The following is an 18,958-nucleotide window of genomic DNA, read 5'->3' as shown; positions in this document are numbered from 1 at the left end:
CCTCCATCCACTGGATTTAAGGAACAGCTACTCCCTTCCAATGGGGCATGGGGTCTTCACTCAGTTCCCGTAAGTCCCCACCGCTCCTTATTGCCTCTTCAGTGCTGAGGCTGGTGTCAGTTACTGGTTACTTATGCCCTTGTGATGTTGCTCTTCTGATACAGAGAAACCTTCATTTTACCCAGATCTCTATGAAACATGGGAAATGAATGATGGGGCAAGGAGGTGGTATTTTTGTTTTTGTTTGTTTTACTATTGAACCACTTAATTCCTTTACGTAACTGTCTGGCTCCTGCAGGTGCATGGGTTTAACATATCTGCTATATGTACACCCTCATCATTTCACCAGAATTTGTAGCACCAGGGGCCATTAAGCCTCTTAATTCTCTACCACTGAACCTAGAGAGGAGGGCAGAAGAGGGACTGAAGATGAAAATCTAGGTAGAAGGTCTGCTGCTGAGGAAAAGGGAGGAGTCAGAAGCAAGTAGGGGATGTTGATCCAGAGAAGATCCACTTCTAACTGCACAAGTCCCAGAGGTTAAACCATCTGCCCAGGGTCCCCAACACTAAGCCTCCCATCATTGGAACTAAGACTCTGCCCCCAATCTCTGCCATGGAGTAGATGTTCCTTCCCCCTTTAAACGGGTGGCATAAATGGGCTTACAAGGTTTACTCTATTCCCACTTCAAAATTGACTTGAACTGATAGTTCCAAAAATAACTTTACAAAATTATACGGGAGAGCAAAAGGGAAACAATTTCAGACAATCAAAGCAGCATGACATCTGTCAGGTTGACTAGATGCACAGATCTTCAGCTCTGAGAAGCCCACAAGGAGACGTCTTCCCTGGGCCTTGGACTCTTGACGTCATCTAGTCGTGAGGCCCTGGAGGTGGTGTGAGAGAGTCTCTGAGCCATGGTCACATGTTTAAAAACCTGAGCAGAAGGTATATGTTTTTTTTTGCACAGCAAGTGTTCCTGGTCACATCAAGGTCCTTGACTTTTGCTGAGCATCGCAGGTGGTGACACAGTCTGTTACAGCAGGTAGTTCAAAGTGTGAAGGCCATGGAGACAAATGGCAAGGAAAGGGATCTCTTGTGATGAAGTATTCCGGAGGGGTGAGAAGAGTCTGGAGGGCCAGCACAGCCTTGCCTCTGAGCCCTTTTCTCTGGACCCTGGGCTCTGGGTGATGCCACTGACCTCCTGTTGCCCACAAGGCAAGAGTGTGTGCTAGTTAGATGCTGAGTTTGGGGCTAAAATGGACCTGGACTGAACTCTCTTTCTGTTATTGATGCCATGTAGCATTGGGCAAATTAAACTTTGGTGAGCCTTGGTTTCTGCTTCTCTAAAAGGGAAATAATAGTAATGTCTGCTTTATAGAAATGCTTTGAAGTTAATGTAGTTAAAACATATACAGCATTTATCATGTTGCCTGGCACTGTAGGAGCTTTCCATAAATGACGTTATTATTACCTGCCTCTCTGGATGTTTGACTCCCTCTGGAAAGACGGCCAAAAGCCCTTGTTGAACCTCCTTGATCCTCTTAGCGACTCTCCATATGATTCCTGGCTCATCATTGATTTGGTTGATGTGATAGGGATCCTTGGCACTTCTGTGCCTTGATGAAAAAACTCATTCTTCTAGACATAAGTTATCAACCCACTCATCTCCGGAGAGCTCACATAGGTGAGGACCCGTCTCCACAAACAAGGATAGAGATGAACCCAAGTTAGCCAACATGAAATGTATGTTTAATTCTACAATTTATTGCTTATGAATACCATGAGTTTCATCTGAAAGTCCTTTCGCCTGTTAAGCCAAGTCCCCAGAGTATATAATGTCCCACCTCCATCCCATCTTATCCTAGCTTATAGTGAAGAGTGCAGACTCTGAATAAGTCTTGAATTCTCTGTGCCTTGGTTTACTCACTGTAAAATGGAGATAATGCCATCGCCTACTGCATTGGGTTAAATGAGTTGCTGTGTGTGGGCCAAACACATAGTGAACACTAAGTGAAGGAAAGCCACTAGTGCTCTCCTCCGCCTTTGCTCCAGCCTTACCTCTCTGCCCTCCTCCTCATCCTCCTTATCAGCATCATCGCCAGGGCCAGGGATGGAGGTCTTAGGCCCAAAGGTGCTTACTTCAGTTTTCTTCTTTCTGCTATCTTCTATGGTGAATCTCCCTACCGTTCCAACTTCCTCCAAACATGGCAGTATTGCCCAGCAGATAATAATATGGACTTTGAGGCTCTCAGAGACATGGATTTATGTCTTGCCTCCTCCAGTTTCTGGCTGTCTGATGGTGCCAAGCTATGTAACCCTTCAGAGCATTAATTTTCTGATTGGTGAGATGGAGTTACTGCCCACTTCATGGATTTTTGCAAAGTTGAAGTGAGGCGATGCATGTAACTGTCTTAGAGCAGCACCTGGCTCACAGTGAGTCATTAATCAGCAGTAGCTCTCACTGAACCAGCCCACCTCCCAGGCACAAATTCCCCACTGCCTGCTGAGCCGCCGTCCTCCAGCAGGGAGTGGTATAGGCTGTTAAGTTCTGTCCTCATATGTTTTTTGATTTCTCTCTTAGGAAAAGCACCCCATTTTCTGCGGCTCCAAAATGTCGAGGTGAATGTGGGGCAGAATGCCACATTCCAGTGCATTGCTGGTGGGAAGTGGTCTCAGCATGACAAACTTTGGCTCCAGGTAAGGATGGGAGGGGCCTCCTGCTCATAACTGCCCATCCGTGGGTAAGGAAGGAAAGTGTGTCATGATGAAGGACTTGGTGGGAAAGGGGAAGAGTTTTTTTTATATACTTCTGCTCTTTGGATGATACTCTGCATCCCCAATCTTGTTAACTATTAACTCTTATTCTGTTATGTAGGCATCAGTACACCCATTTTACAGATGAAGAAACTGAGGCCACAAACATAAAAGTGCCAGAACTAGAATTTGCAACTATGACCTTTCCAAAATGCCCTCTAACAAACTTTGTCCTTTAAGTCCAGATTCCCAGGGCGAAAGCAAACCGAATATTTCAGATTCTGGGTACATTTGCATTTCCATATGAATTTTTTGGGTCAGTTTCTACCAAAAAGCCTGTTGGGATTTTGATGCAGGTTGAGTGCATTGAACTATAGATCACTTTGGGGAAAACTGACATCTTAACAATAATGATTCTTTTCACCATGAACATGATATATTTCTTCAGTTATTTAAGATCTTCAGTGATTTCACTCAGCGAGGCTTTGTAATTTTCAGTGTCCATGTCTTATACATCTTTAGTCAGACTCATCCCTAAGTATCTCATATTTTTGATGCTATTGTAAAGGGCATTTAAAAAAAATCTCAATTTCTGATCTTTCATTACTAGTATATAGAAATACAGTTGACTTTCCTGTATTGATCTTGTACCCTACATCCTTGTTAAACTTACTACGACTATTTAAATTTAAACTAAATAAATAAAATAAAAAACTCAGACGCCCAGTCACACTAGCCACATTTAAGGCACTCAACAGCCACATGCATCTCGTGGCTCCCATATTGGACAAATGCAGATGGAGAGCATTTCTGACACGGCAGTAAGTCTCACTGGAGAGAACATCGTTCTAGAAAGACATCACTTCTGGTTCAAAGGAATCATGAATAATGCTTGAAAGAAGCTGACTCCAGTTACCTCCAACTTCATATATTAAAAGATCTCTATCGTCTCTTTTCACTGACAGTTTGGATGATGGTCCTTGACCTGTGCTCAGCCCACTTTGTTGAGAGTTCATAGTATCACTTCTCTTCCTGCATTTAAGTCCATTTCCTGCAGGTGGAAAATCCCTGGGCAGAGAGAGCACTCTAGGGGCTAACGGTTCTTCCTTGCTCCTTAGCAGTGCAGTAGAATGAAAATAACAGTAATGCTGGCTCCTCCTGCTTCCCTGGGCTGCCTGCAGACCATAAGAGAGCACTAGAAACTTCCATGTGTCACTCAAGTATCAAGTAATGCTATTCACTCTATTCACAATCATTCATATTAAAGTGCTCCCAAGAAGCCTTGTCATTTCAATGGTGTTGCCTCACTTGGGTCACAAGAATGAGAAGAGACAGTCACAGTACATTTAGGATCTTTATTTGGGTTTTCCAATTATTTTATGAACGCCGTTGCTGCAGTTCTGAGCTGCGTGCCCTAAACCTTCAGTCTATCGGTGGAAGAATGTTAAAGCAGAACGTAATCGAAATTTTAAAAGAAAATAGATAGAAACACATGGTTTAGAGCTCTTCCACATCCTATTATTTATCTACTTTTCAGTGTAAACCAAATCGCATTTCACAGAACGTTTCTTCAGGTGGCTTACCGTGGGATATAAAGTATGACAAGAGAGCATAAATTAGAAGTGAGGTAACAGGAGACAGGAGGAAGAGAACACACTGGAGCCAGTCATCTGCTAAAACTGCATTTCTCTACATCTGCTGCTTCCTGGTGGGTCACAGGCAGAGCCCGCAGCACCGCGGTCACCAACAGAATAAGGGAAACTTGTCAGATACGCAGTTCACAATATCCTCAAGATAAACATGCACCAATTGCTCGGGAAAATTCTAACTATTGTTCACACACAAGCCAGACAAGAATTGCTCCCAGGAGTCCTCATAAAGAAAACAGCATGTGATGTAGGGAACAGCATTCACCACCACAGTCTTATTGAGGGCACACGAGTGAGTTGTGCAGGCTTGTTTCCGTGATGATGCCCTGTGTAAAAGCGATTTGGGGAGGAGGTTGATGAGAGCGGAGGTGGGGTGGGTGGTGTGACTTCACAGAGGTCCCCAGCTCTCTGCTAATCCATCTCCATCCTCGGATACCTTAAATGTACCTGGAGAGTGAACAGATTCAATACTGTTTCTTCAAGGAAACCACCAGAAATGTCTCCCTTATCTATATTTCAGGAGATATGGGGAAGTAGACGGTTTATACTATGCTCTCTGGCAAAATGCCTGCCTGGCCAGTGAAGTCCAGGCTTATATTCAACAGTGTAGTTGGAAGTAGGTTAACATCTTTCTACAAAATGTGAGACGCCTGTCATGATACCCACCACCCAGGAGACAGTTGCAGCCCTGATGTGAGACGGGCTAAAGCAGTGGAGGATTTCTTGTGAAGTATTGCTTTGGATTTATTCCAGTGCCTAGAGGACCAGCCTACAGACTCTCCAAGTTCTGTTCCATGTAACAGGGCTGTGGTGACCCAGCCTGAAAGTTTCCAAGGTGAGTGACACAGGCACTTTGTGGCCAAGAGTCCAGAAGACACCGCCAGCACGTGTGCCTTCCAGCAGTGCTGTTTCTTCCTGTAGCTTCCAAGATGAGCTGAGGCATCACTGAGTCACCGAAGGTGGAAACTTTTTTATCCACCAGTTTTACGTCAGGGAAGTAAAGGCAGTGGCTTTCCTTTCAGAGTAGTACATCAGTGGCCCTTCTTTCTGGCAGTGGTTAGGGCGCAGTTGGTGGACTCAAGAGTCGGGCACAAATCCCTGTTGCCCGTGTTGTAGAGAATGCTTGGTTTCCTTTCTGTGGAGCAGGGTCTGCAGCCTGCTCATCCTTAAGTGCTCTCAGATCATAAACGAACAAGTTAAAAAGGAAGACTAGCCTGTACCCCTGTTTTATACCATCCTGAAAACTTAGCATGTTCTTTAGAAGACCCTGTGTGCTGGTGGCAGCTTCCATGGAATTAAACAGTGCAAGTTTCACACGAAAATCAACAGACAGCACCTGCAGAAACACGTATACCTGAGCGTGGAACAGTTCTAGTCCTTTGGGGCAAAGGCGGAAAAAAGGCCAATAGGAGTTAGAGACAAGCTCACCCCCGTTCTGGGGTGACCTCTCCTGCAGGTGGAGCGTGTAACGCCACAAGTGATCTGCGGCCGAAGGGCCTCACCCACAGCCTACTGATTCCTTATGTGATGCTTTGGTCTCAGGAATCCAAACTTGTCATTTTTCAAGCACATTTTCAAACGAGGAGGCGATGTGCGTTCTGAGTGGAATGTCTAGTAAGCAAAGCAGCCTACAGTTTGGGGAGCCCTTTTACAAAAAAAGAGGGAAAAAGAGCACCACTCAGGGTACAGTGAGGTGGAACAGTGAAGACAGAATTATCCGTGCAGCATGGTGAGGACGGGCGTGAGCACGTCTTTAGAAGGTGATTCAACGGGAGCTCTCCCATCCATCTAAGTGCACATGATCTTCCAACAAGTAATCTTACTTTTGGAAATTTACCTAAGAAAATAACCGGAGACGGGGCAAAATTTATATGCAAGTGTGTTCAACAGGATGAAATACTGAAAACAGCCTAAATGTCCGGGGAGAGGGGCTGATTAAGGAAGTGCTGGGACAGAGCCATTAAATATCAGCTGATGGAAGTGCATTTAACGCTGTTTTCACAACATGTATTTAAGTGAAAAGAGCAAATTATTAAAAAAAGTCCAATATATTAATTTTTATCAAAAACAATTGTATATTTATACACACAAATATATACATACCTGTGTAAATATACACTTGTGACACTGTAAAACACATATTAAGACACTTAATAATTGATTGTGATGGTAGATTATGTGTGCTTTTTATTTTCATCCTTAATCTTTTCTGTTTCATCTAAATACTCTAAAGTGAATATAGGCAACAAATATAAACAGAAAAAAATAGTATTAAAAAGGAGAAGGATGGCCACTGTTTCCTAGATTTGGAGTCGTCCGAGGACGGTAGGAGCCTTGGAAAGGCATGGCAGAATCAGGGGCAGCCACTCCCACAGAAGCAGTCACACTGGTCCCGCTGAGGATGAGGGTAAAATTACCCTCGGGCTCCCTCACACCCTAGTCACCACCGTTGGATACTGTGCACCAAGGAGGAGTTTAGAAATGTTTTGTGCACCACCTGGTCTTTATGGAAGACCATGGTCCACGGGATCCATGCTTGCACGTCTCGGGGGCTCCAGGGCTGGTTTCCAGGCCTCCCTACAAAAGATTTTGCTCCATCAGGAGTTTGTACAACAAATAACATTTGAAGAGTCAGAAATGAGGTCATGTGTCCAAAGCCTCTGCACGGATCTCAGGAGGGGCAGCATATGTGTTTAGACAAATCACGGGCATTGGACAGAGAGCAGACCCTGCTGATCTGGCAGGAAAAGTCTCCTGCCCTGTGAAGCCATCAGCTCGACAGCGGCCACACCAGGGCTGATAAGATGAGCAGATTCTTAAGGTAAACCTGTCCTCCCGCTCCCCGGAGGGCCACCGCCGGCTCTCAGGGCTGGGAGTGTTCTGGAACCAGCCCCTCCTCCTGCCTGTATCTGTACCAGCTGTCCCCTCCTGCATGAGACTTCTGCTGAAAACCCAGCGGTTGCTCCACAGCTACCCAGCGAGGACAAATTAGCGGTGACACTCATAATAGCTGACGTTTATTGAGTGTTACACACATGATGCATTTAATTCTCATAACCAGCCTTTCAGATAGATGCTGTCTGTAGCCCCACTTCGTAGACGAGGATTCTGAACCTTCAAGGGGTAAATGAGGCCCACAGGTCAGAATCACAGGTTGTGAACGGTGGAGGCAGGATCTGAACGTAGGTCTGTGTCATCTTCTTAAGTCCTGGGCTCTTCCTTCCATGTTAGCCTCATGGTCCTCCCAGCTTGTGTCATTACCCCCAGCCTTTCCTCCCATACAGATGACTTCCTGTGAAAAAACAAACTTATTTATCACATAGTTAACATGCTCCTAATTTTCACTGTGCTATCTACTGAAAGAGATTTGAGCATCTCAAATCTGTAAACAAAATATCAGTACCTTTGGAATGTTTTTGAAAGCTTTCCCCTCTGGTTGCCTTCTTACTTATCCTCTTCTTGGCCACATTTCTTAAATATGATGTCTACACATGCAGTGTGGCTTTCTTGAACTCCCAGCTCTTCCCAGAAGTGGCCCTTGTGACGGTCACCAGTGCTTTCCTTGTTGCTAAAGGCAAGGATGCTGCGTGTTGTTATTTATTATTATTATTCCTTATACTTGCCTCTTCTTTCAGCGTTTGATGATGCTGACTGCTCCATCTTTGAAAATCTTCCTGCCCTCTTGGTTCCATGACATCATGTCAGCAGCTACAAAGGGTCTGAGAGTTTACCTTAATTGCAAACTAACGAGTCAGCATGTCCATCGCATGGATGTTGGCAAAGACTCATGTCATGACTCTTGAGTCAGAGACAAAGGACTTTATTACTTACCACCCTGCAGGCAGTACAAGCTTCATGTCTGCAGTAGTTTCCCTTGCCCCTCCCACCCCCAAGTCCTGTGAAGATGATGTGGGGGGTAGATCCAGGTAGGGTTCATGCATAGTAGATCTGTGTCATAGCTAGGCAACCCCATGCTTAGGAACCCCAGTCTTTTATTAGTAGCCTTATTGAGGTATGATTTATAAACCATGAAATTCAGTACAGTTTTAGTGTGTGTACAGAGTCATGGCATCATCGTCATGTGTTCTGTCCTTTTCACCTGTAGAGACCCCGGATTTAAAACAAACAAAAAAAAAAACCCAGCAGCTCTTTTGGGGTGACCCAGGGGATGAAAAGCTAGCTGAGCTTTGAATCTGCACAAGGTCGTGTTCTCTCAGTTTCATCTGTGCCTGAGGCATGGGTGGGCCTCATCCTCCTCCATCCTGAGCGACTCATCTTTTGAGGGCCCTGGGCAGCTCTGACCTGGAGATGTGCCCTCACGTTCTTATCTTTACCTCCTTTACTTCCTGATGTCTTTCCTTCAGTGTTTTCCCTCAGTCCATCCGCAGTCTGTGCACTTCGGGATTCGATCCAGCCCATCCTGGCCCCACTGGCAGGAGCTGGGAGGAGGAGGGATGGGCTGGCAACTCTGTTTCTTGCGCTTGTAGAACTTACCTTCTGGCAGCAGAGACCGACATGAAGCAACTCATCACCGCGTTAAATGTTTCGTCACAAATGTGACCAGGCTTCGAGGGGAAAAATGGGTCTGCTGAGCAGGGCGAGGGAGTAGGGAGAGTGGGGAGGATTATGAGTCCCAGAGAAGCATCCTCAGAAGAGGTGGCCTTTGAACAGTGTTCTGAGAGGTGAACTAGAAATAGAGGGCCATGAGGCACACAGGGCGATGCCACGTGTGCAAGCCCTTCACCACTTCTCATCCTCTTTGCTCAGGGCTGATGGCTCCCTGTGGGGCTTATGCAAGGACCCTCCTAACTCTACAGGAACTCCGAACCCAAAAATCAACCTTTTATGGGGAGTCAGCCATGCATGCAGTGGGCCCTTGTGAGGTCTTCAGCACAGCTAATCAAAAATGATTTATGTCCACTTCTATTTCTTTTAACTTTTAATAAAGAATAATTAAAAGCTGTTCTTTAGAGACTGCCAAAGAAGTACGAATATGGTCTTAAGAGAATCAGTGGGCCAGATTTTAGCAAGTTTCCAAATGTCATGCCATTGAAGCAGTATGACTAGAAGTGAAAAGAATATTCATTACAAATGAATTGTGGGAATTTCATCTAAATATTTTCTAGCCAGGAGATTTCTGGAGCAATTAGAATAATTTTCAACTGAAAATGCTGGGCCTTATTTTACTTGTGTGTGTGTGTGTGTGTGTGTGCACGTGCACTCAAAGCTTAAACCAGTACACGGAAGGCTTCCAGGACCCACGTGTTAGAATATCTCCTGTGCAACAGGCCTCATGTCAGGTGCACACAGTTTCCCTTTATTAAAGACAGTAGGGCTTCCACTTCTGCTGATTATAAATCAGTTGCAAGCTGGCATGCACTCTCTGAAATAATGACAGCCATTTTTGCAGGCTGTGTCTTATCTCTTTGTGCCGAGAATAATGTCCTGACACAGGAGCAGAGAGAATGGGGAATTGCAAGATGGCGAGGCCATTATAGGTACCTTGATAGCTAATCAGGTAATATGAAAGCAGCAGACTCTCCATGACATCAGGTGCTTCTCTTGTCTGCCTTTCTAGATGGTTCCTGGAGATAGAGAGGTTTTTGCCTGGGGGTGGAAGGAGGCACGCGTGCCAGCGTCAGAAATATTATACGGTGTCGGTATTTGCAGCCCCTGCTCTTGCAAAGACTGTGCTCTCAAACCCAGCCGACTTATTCCACATAAAACCAAACAAGCTAAGGGGAGATGGAATTTGAGTTGTTTTAAAAGAAAGGGACAAGCAGATGAAAGAGGAGGAAGAAAAAAGAAGAAATTTCAAACGGAACTGTTGCCAGGATGAGACGGATGTGGGTGTAAAATGAGATTAAGCAGGACCACCAATTAGACTATAAAATGCTTTTGTTTGGCTTAGAATAATACATGTGACCCCTGGGTGGATAAATTGGAAAAAAAGTTCACCCTCTGGGCAGATGCAGCCCTGGGGCGTGTAGCCCAGCAGTCAGGCAGAGCCTTTGGGCAAAGAAAATAATAACCTTTCTCCAAGTGGTCAGGACTTTGCCAATAGAGCATGGGCTGGATTTGAGGGAGCAACGCCCTTGGCCCATGGCTGGGCATCCTTGGTGCTCAACCTCAGGAAGTGGTCTTGACTACATTAAGGAATGTTTCCATTCATGGGTTCTGTGGTATTATTTGGCCCCTTGATTTCTTCTGAGGAACCTAAGATGGCATTAACCTTCAAGTCTTGAAGACCCAGGATAAGGCCAGCAGCATCAGTATCACTCCGGAACGTGTCAGAAATGCACATCATCTAGCCTCACCCCTGACCTGCTGAGCGGCTCTGGAGGTGATTCTCATGCGTGAGAGGCACTGCTTTAAACTGATGGAGTTGGGTTAAGAAAGTCTCACCAAAGCCTACTAGCACACTGGATATGCCATCCCTTAATAAGACATTCAGGAGTTCTGTTCGCTAGGAAGGTAGGAAGAGGCTTTGCCCCACCTTACATGGTATTTCTGACCTAGAGACCTGGGAGGTTTCTAGAAAGCCAGGCATCTGGGCTTTTAGCACATCAGTTCCCAGACTGTTTTCTATGAAGCAGTCATTTTCTGCAAGATGGTGTTTGATGCTCATTGAATAAGCGAAGTACGTTTCCAGAACCCTGCGCACTCTACCCTCCTCGCTCAGAGTCACAGTGTAACTTTATGTCCTGTCCTGGGTGACAGCTGGGCTTAAGGCCTCAGTGTCTGGTATCAGGTCACTTAGGTCCAAGGCCTAACTCAATCCCTCAACGGAGTCGTATAAGGTTTTGCTACTCCTCATATGGTTCATGGGCCAGCATCTTTGGCAATATTTGGGAGCGTGCCAGATATGAAGGATTTCAGGTCCCACCACAGACTCACGGAATCAGAGTCTGCATTTTTTTTTAACGAGATTACCCAGGTGGTTTGTATGCATATTAATTTGCGACGTGTATTCTAAAGCATGTTGCTTGACCTCTCTCTGCCTCAGTTTACTCACTGGTAAAATAAGAATATTCAAAGGACCTATCTCATACCTTATCATGCATCAGAATCACCTGGAGGATTTGTGAAAACAAAAATGCCTTGGCTCTAACAGGCACATGAAAAGATGCTCAACACTGCTGATAAAGAAATGCAAATCAAAACTACAATAAGGTATCACCTCAGGCCAGTCAGAATGACCATCATCCAGAAGTCTACAAATAGTAAATGCTGGAGAGAGTGTGGAGAAAAGGGAACCCTCCTGCACTGTTGGTGGGAATGTAAATTGGTACAGCCACTATGGAGAACAGTATGAATATTCCTTAAAAAGCTAAAAATAGAGTTAAACATGATCCAGCAATCTCACTCCTAGGTGTATATTCAGAAAAGATGAAAACTCTAATTCAAAAAGATACATGCACCCCAATGTTCATGGCAGCATTATTTACAATCGCCAAGATATGGAGACAACCTAACTGTCTATCAACAGATGAATGGATAAAGAAGATCTGGTGTGTATATATAATGGAATCTTACTCAGCCATAAAAGAGAATGAAATAATGCCATTTGCAGCAACATGGATGGACCTAGAGATTATCCTACTAAGTGAAGTAAGTCAGGCAAAGACAAATACCATATAATGCCACTTATATGTGGAATCTAAAATGATACAAGTTAACTTACAAAATAGAAATAGACTCACTGACATAGAAAACAAATTTATGATTACCAAAGGGAAAAGGGGGGAGGAATAAGTTGGGAATCTGGGATTAACGGATACACACTACTATACATAAAACAGATAAACAACAAGGACTACTGTATAGCACAGGGAACTATATTCAATATCTTGTAGTAACTTGTGGAAAATCTGAAAATTTTATATATATGTATATATACACACACATATATATGTATAACTGATTAACTTTTCTGTATACTGGAAACATTGCAAATCAACTATATTTCAATAAAAAATAATAAAAAAGAAAACATGATATAACTTAGTAAACATTCATATTGAAAATATCCCGGGGGAGAGCGGCCAAGTTGGCGGAGTAGAAGGATGCTCTTAGCTCACCTTCTCCCACGAATACACCAGGACATCCATGGACTCACCCATAGACTCAGAATACCTGCTGAACTTTGACGAAACATCGTCGTCATCTTCAAAAGACAAAATTCGTAATAAATCTGGTAGGAGAAAAAAAAAGAAAGGAAATTAGTGCGGGACTGATACCTCAGGGAGGGAGAGGCAAAAGAGAAATAGTGCTCGTACTCTAGGTCTCCCCCTCTCCAATGGAGAGGTCAGCAGGCTGGAGGGGTAACCTCTGAGGCTCTGATCTGTACAGAACAGCCCTTGACCGACAGAACTAAGTGAAACAGGCACAAAGGGTCCCTGCGACCCCTAGACGTAGACGGGAGCCATTGAGAGTGGGCTGGGGCCAACTGTACGGAGGCAGCCTCAGGTGACTGCAGTGTGTTGTGCGCCGTGGCTGGGAGGGGACACAGAACAGAACAGCCTGGGTCCTCCATAAAATAAAGAAAGCAACATTGCTGGTGTGCTCTCGGGAGAAGAGGGGTGGGGCTTGGCCACAGCCTCCGTGTTTGCTGGTGCTCAGCTCCCAGGTGGAGGTGGCATTGAAACCTGAATCCGTACCCAGGGGCTCCGCAATTTCAGAGGCGGGACTGAGATTTGTTTATAGCCCCAGGTAGAGGGGAACTTCAGCGGGTGCCTTTGTGGACCTGTGCCTCTAAGACAAATGAGTAAGGAACGGAGTTCTAGCACACTGGGGGCGAGGGCTGATGCGGCCATTTTCTGCGAGCCCACCTACCGTGTGCGGACTGGGCGTTGGGTGGCGCCAGCTGGCAGTGGGACGAGTGCAGGGGCGGCGTTTGGCGCTGGAAAAGGTGCTGACCCAATAGTGCACCATGATCCAGGTGTGGGACCCAGAAGTCAGTGTAACTGCACTGGTAGCTCTGAGGGCAGAGAACAAGGGGGACAACAGAGCAGCATGCTGACATTCCCACAGCTAAAGCAGGGACAAGGGCAGAGTCAACAAAGAGTAGTTAAAGCTCGCCGGCCCTGCCTGCTACGCACTGCAGCTCAGAAACGGGTCTGGAAGCCTCCATTCCAATGAAAGGGGAACAGACCCGGCCCCTGTCAGGGCTGGGACAACCACAGAACAAAAAAGAGGCCCCGCTCAACAACCAGGGCAGGCTCTGGTCACCGCAACACTGGCCTCACCCCCAATCAAAGGGATAACAGCCAACACACGTGGAAGAAAGACCTGGCAACCATCCATGATAAAAACAGACCTCAAGACAAAATTATCAGGGGTGCACAGCCTACACAGGAACACATCCTCTTTTTAAAAAAATTCTTTTTCTTAATTTATTTTTTATTTTTATTTGTTTTTCATTGTTTGGTTTTCTTTTAGTTTTATTTCCACATCCTCTGTTAAAAAAATCCCTTCCAGACCACAGTAGATACCTGATACTCCATAATGCATAGAGCCGGAGAGATACAAGTAAAATGAAGCAGAGGAACTATTCCCAATTAAAAGAACAAGAGAAATCCCTAGAAGGAATGATCGTGAAATAGACCTCAGTAGTCTACTAGATCATGACTTCAAAAATGGGTGATCAATGCACTGAAGGAACTAAGACTATGAACAGACGCAGAGAATACATTAAAAGGGAAATTGAAACTATAAAGAGGAGCCAATTAAAAACAGAAAACTCAATGGCAAAAATAACAGCTGAGCTAAAGGCTGTCAAAAATAGATTGGACAATGCAGAGGAACTGTAAGTGACTTAGAAGACAGGATAACAGAAGTCATCCAATCAGACAGAAAAGCAAATGAAAACTAATGAAAGCAATATAAGGGATCTATGGGATAATATAAAGCATGCCAACCTACACATAATAGGAGTCTCAGAAGGAGAAGAAAGAGCAAAGGGGATTGAAAATGTATTTGAAGAAATCATGAGTGAAAACTTCCCAAACCTAAAGAAGGAATCAGATACCCAAGTACAGAAGGCACAGAGGGTCCCAAACAAGAAGAACCCAAATAGACCTACATCAAGACATAATCAAGATGGCCAAAGTTGAAGATAAAGAAATGATCCTAAAGGCAGCAAGAGGAAAACAAAGTTAGTTATAAGGGAACCCCCAAAAGGCTTTCAGCCGATTTCTCAAAAAAGAACAACAATCTCAAATAAACAACCTAACCTATCACCTAAAAGAATTAGAAAAAGAAGAGCAAACAAACCTAAAAGTCAGCAGAAGGAAAGAAATAATAAAGATCAGGGAGGAAATAAATAAAAGAGAGATCAAGAAAACAATAGAAAGTATCAATCAAACCAAGAACTGGTTTTTTGAAAGAGTAAACAAACATGCGTTTCTGATAAAGACTCTTACCAAAGTGGGTAGAGAGGGAGCATATTTCAACATAATAAAATCTACGACAAACCTACAGCCAGCAGAGTACTCAACAGTGAAAAACTGAAAGACTTCCTACTAAAATCTGGAACAAGACAAGAGAGCCCACTCTCACCACTTCTATTCAACATAGTCTTCGAAGTCCTAGCCACAGCAGTCAGGCAAGAAAAAGGAATAAAAGGGATCCAAATTGAAAGAGAAAAGGTAAAATTGTCACTATGTGGATGACATGATACTATATATAGAAAACCACAAAAGCTCCACACAAACTACTAGGGCTGATGAAAGAATTCGGCAAGGTATCAGGATACAAGATTAACATACAAAAATCGGTTGCATTTCTTTACACTAATGAATTAGTAGGAAAAGAAAGAAACAAACCCTTTTAAAATTGCATCCAAAACAATAAAATGCTTGGGAATAAATTTGATCAAGGAGATGAAAGACTTATACATGGAGAACTACAAAACATTGATTAAGGAAATTAAAGATGACTTAAAGAAATGGAAAGATATCCCATGCTCTTGAATTGGAAGAATAAATATTGTTAAAATGGCCATACTGCCCCAGGCATTCTGCAGATTTAATGCAATCCCTATCAAATTACCCAGGACACTTTCTTTTATAGAACTAGACAAACAATCCTAAAATTTATATGGAATCACAAAAGATCCAGAATTGCCAAAGCAATATTGAAGAAAAAGAATGAAGCTGGAGGAATAACTCTTCTAGACTTCTCTTCTTCCCAGAGCTACAGTAATCAAAACAGCATGGTATTGGCATAAAAACAGACATGTGGGTCAATGGAACAGAACAGAGAGCCCAGAAATAAATCCACAGACTTATGGTCAGTTAATCTTTGACAAAGGAGGCAAGAACATAAATGGAGAAAAGACAGTCTCTTCAGCAAGTGGTGCTGGGTAGACTGGACAGCAGCATGAAATCAATGAAGTTAGAACACTCCCTCACTCCATACACAAAAATAAATTCAAAATGGCTTAAAGACTTAAATATAAGACAAGACACGACAAATCTAGAGGAAAACATAGGCAAACCATTCTCTGACATAAATCTTAGCAATGTTTTCCTAGGGCAGAATACCCAGGGAATGGAAATAAGAGCAAAAAATAAACAAATGGGACCTAATTAAACTTACAAGCTTTTGTACAGCAAAGGAAGCCATAAGCAAAACAAAATGACAACTTACGGAATGGGAGAAAATATTTGCAAATGATTTGACTGACAAAGGCTTAATTTCCAAAATATATTAACAGCTCATACAACTTAATAACAAAAAAACAAACAACCCAATCCAAAAACAGGCAGAGGACCTAAACAAGCAGTTCTCCAATAAAGACATACAAATGGCCAGTAGGCACATGAAAAAATGCTGAATATTACTAATTATCAGAGAAATGCAAATCAAAACTACAATGAGATATCACCTCACACCAGTCAGAATGGCCATCATTCAAAAGCCCATAAAAGATAAATGCTGGAGAGGGTGTGGAGAAAGGGAACCCTTCTACACTGCTGGTGGGAATGTAGTTTGGTGCAGCCATTATAGAAAACAGTATGGAGAATCCTCAAAAAACCAAAAATAGACCTACCATATGATCCAGCAGTCTCACTTCTGAGTATATATCTGATGGGAACTCTTAATTCAAAAAGATACACGCATGGCAATGTTCATAGCAGCACTACATACAGTAGCCAAGACAGGGAAGCAACCTAAATGTCCATAGACAAATGACTGGATAAAGAAGTTGTGGTATTTTTATACAGTGAAATACTACTCAGCCATAAAAAGGAATAAAATAATGCCATTTGCAGCAAAATGGATAGCTCTGGAAAATGTCATTCTAAGTGAAGAAAGCCAGAAAAAGAAAGAAATACCACATGATATCACTTGTATGTGAAATCTAAAAAAAAAAAAAAAAAGACACTATGAACTCATCTACAAAACAGAAGCAGACTCAGTTATAGTAAACAATCTTATGGTTACTGGGGAAAGGGGGTGGGAAGGGATAAATTTGGGAGTTTGAGATTTACAAATGTTAGCTACTATATATAAAAGCAGATTTTCAAAAAAGTTTCTTCTGTATAGCACAGGGAACTATGTTCAATATCTTGTAATAATCTTTAATGAAAAAGAATATGAAAATGAACATATGTATGTATATGCATGACTGGGACATTGTGCTGTACACCAGAAATTGACACATTGTAATTGAGTGTACTTCAATTAAAAAAAAAAGTCCCAAATTCCCAAATGAAACTTACTGATAAAAAAAAAATGGCATGGCTCCCCCTGTAGAGTTCCTGATTTATTAGGTCCGGGGTGGGACCAGAAATTTTGCATTTCTCACAAGTTCCCAGGGGATGCTAATGCAGTGGGTCTGGCGGGGGCCACACTTTGAGAGCCTCTGCTCTAGGTTATTCCAGTGGCATTGCTCATTCCCTGCTGACCCTATTTTCCTCTGTGAAGGATGCTATTTCAATCCTTGACTTTATGTTTATGTTTTGCCCTATTTGCTGTTTGGTTGGAATCTGAACCCAGCCGGTAAATTCTTCTAGGCAGAAATTATACCTTCTGCACTCCACACACTCTCATTTTCTGTTTTGTTTTAAATAATGAGTATATTTCCAGCACGATTAATAATAGATTAAGGAAAGCGGAGAAAACAACTCAGACTGCTGTCCCCAATAACCAGCCTCCACAAATGGATATCAGCCCTGGAATTCTCATTACAACTAACATTTCTTTCAGGTTCCCAGGTGTTGCTGATGCTGCTGGTCTGGGAATCACCCTTTGAGAAGGACTGTCACAGGGATTTTAGGAGGATTAAGTGACTTGTGCCTTGTAAGCCCGTTAACACAGTGCCTGGCACAGACTGAGCCCTCGAACATGTTAATGTGACTTTTACTTAATAAATGCTCAGACAAGTCCTGTCCCATTGAACAGAATATTTATTAAACTCAGTTATGGGACTTTATTCATGAAGGATATATTGACTTTTCAGTGGAAGCAGTGCATTATTGCAGGGGTGCTTGAGTTTCCCACATCGTCGGTGTCCTATGGAAGTCAGTTCCAAGCCCCATTTTTTTTTTTAACATAGATTCAGGAGCGGACAACCAGCAAATCTCAAGGCACTGGCTCGTGGGATTTCAGGAGACCCTCTGTGTAATGTACCAGAGGACGAGGCAGAGATAGAAAAGTGCTGGGTAGAATGGATCAAAGCTTCCTTTATGAGCCAGTGACCCAAACCGCAGGGCACTGTGCATGTTAGCTGCTTTAAGCTCACAAATCCTCCTTCCTCAGAAAACTGTGCCTTTGAAGTGGTTTTCTCCTCCCCCACCTGGCCATGACTGATGACTGACTGGTTGCAATACAGAAGCTGGCTTCTTGCCTTCTGGTGGGATCGACTCTGGGGCACTTCATGCTCTGGAGCTCCGTGGAATCAGGCTGAAGCCAGACCCCAGTTTCTACCACATCTATGATCCACTTCTTCCCTCACCCTGAGTTTCACCCCGTTTCTCCAGAGAGCACTCAGTGAATCACCACGTCTCAGATTCTGCTTCCAGGGAGCCCAACTTAAGACACTTTTCTCAGTGCCCACTGGGAAGTTTATTCAGTTGATCCATAAACTCAGAGGGGCTAGAAGATGATTCTTTTTAGAACAACAGACATAGATCTGAAAAACTTGCCATAGGAGTAAAGGACACGCGCCCTGAGCTTTCAAAGGAAGGATATACTTAATGGCTGGAAAATATTACAGGAGCCAAAAGAAGATTTCCAACAAGCGGAAGTGGTGACATGGGCCCAGCGGTCTCATAGACTCTTCCACAGGCTTCCACGTGCATCATCCATGTCACACTTGTCTCTGGCTTTTCCTGGGGCTTTGACTTCCCTTCACCGTCCTGCTCCTCTTTCCTAGCGTCCTAGCATCTGCATCCCTGTGCACTTCCATGGCACCCGACGTCATGGCTGGGAAGGTTTACTCTCTCACCTTGTCACTGGGCAGTGGTCCACTTCAAAAACCTGGCACCGCCCCTGTGCCACCCCTCCCTGTGCGCCCTCCAGCCTGCTCGTTGCCTGTAGGCTTGGG

The 18,958-nt window shown here is 43.7% G+C and overlaps 1 protein-coding gene across 10 annotated transcripts in view; it reads left to right on the top strand.

Moving 5' to 3' along the window:
• The window catches only part of PTPRT (protein tyrosine phosphatase receptor type T), a 944,743-nt gene that overhangs the window by 346,788 nt on the left and 578,997 nt on the right, over nucleotides 1-18,958 (top strand). For all 10 annotated transcript variants that reach the window (XR_012500633.1, XR_012500634.1, XR_012500631.1 and 7 more), the window contains exon 5: nucleotides 2,583-2,698. Coding sequence is in view for 5 of the 10 variants with exons in the window: in XM_074347294.1 (XP_074203395.1) it covers nucleotides 2,583-2,698 (116 nt within the window). In the remaining 5 variants the exon portion in view is untranslated. The remainder of the gene's footprint in view (nucleotides 1-2,582; nucleotides 2,699-18,958) is intronic.

The sequence above is a fragment of the Camelus bactrianus genome, chromosome 19 (genome assembly GCF_048773025.1).
Source record: "Camelus bactrianus isolate YW-2024 breed Bactrian camel chromosome 19, ASM4877302v1, whole genome shotgun sequence".
NCBI lineage: Eukaryota > Metazoa > Chordata > Mammalia > Artiodactyla > Camelidae > Camelus > Camelus bactrianus.
Note: the sequence above shows the minus strand (reverse complement) of the source record. Positions and strands in the feature narration are given on the sequence as shown.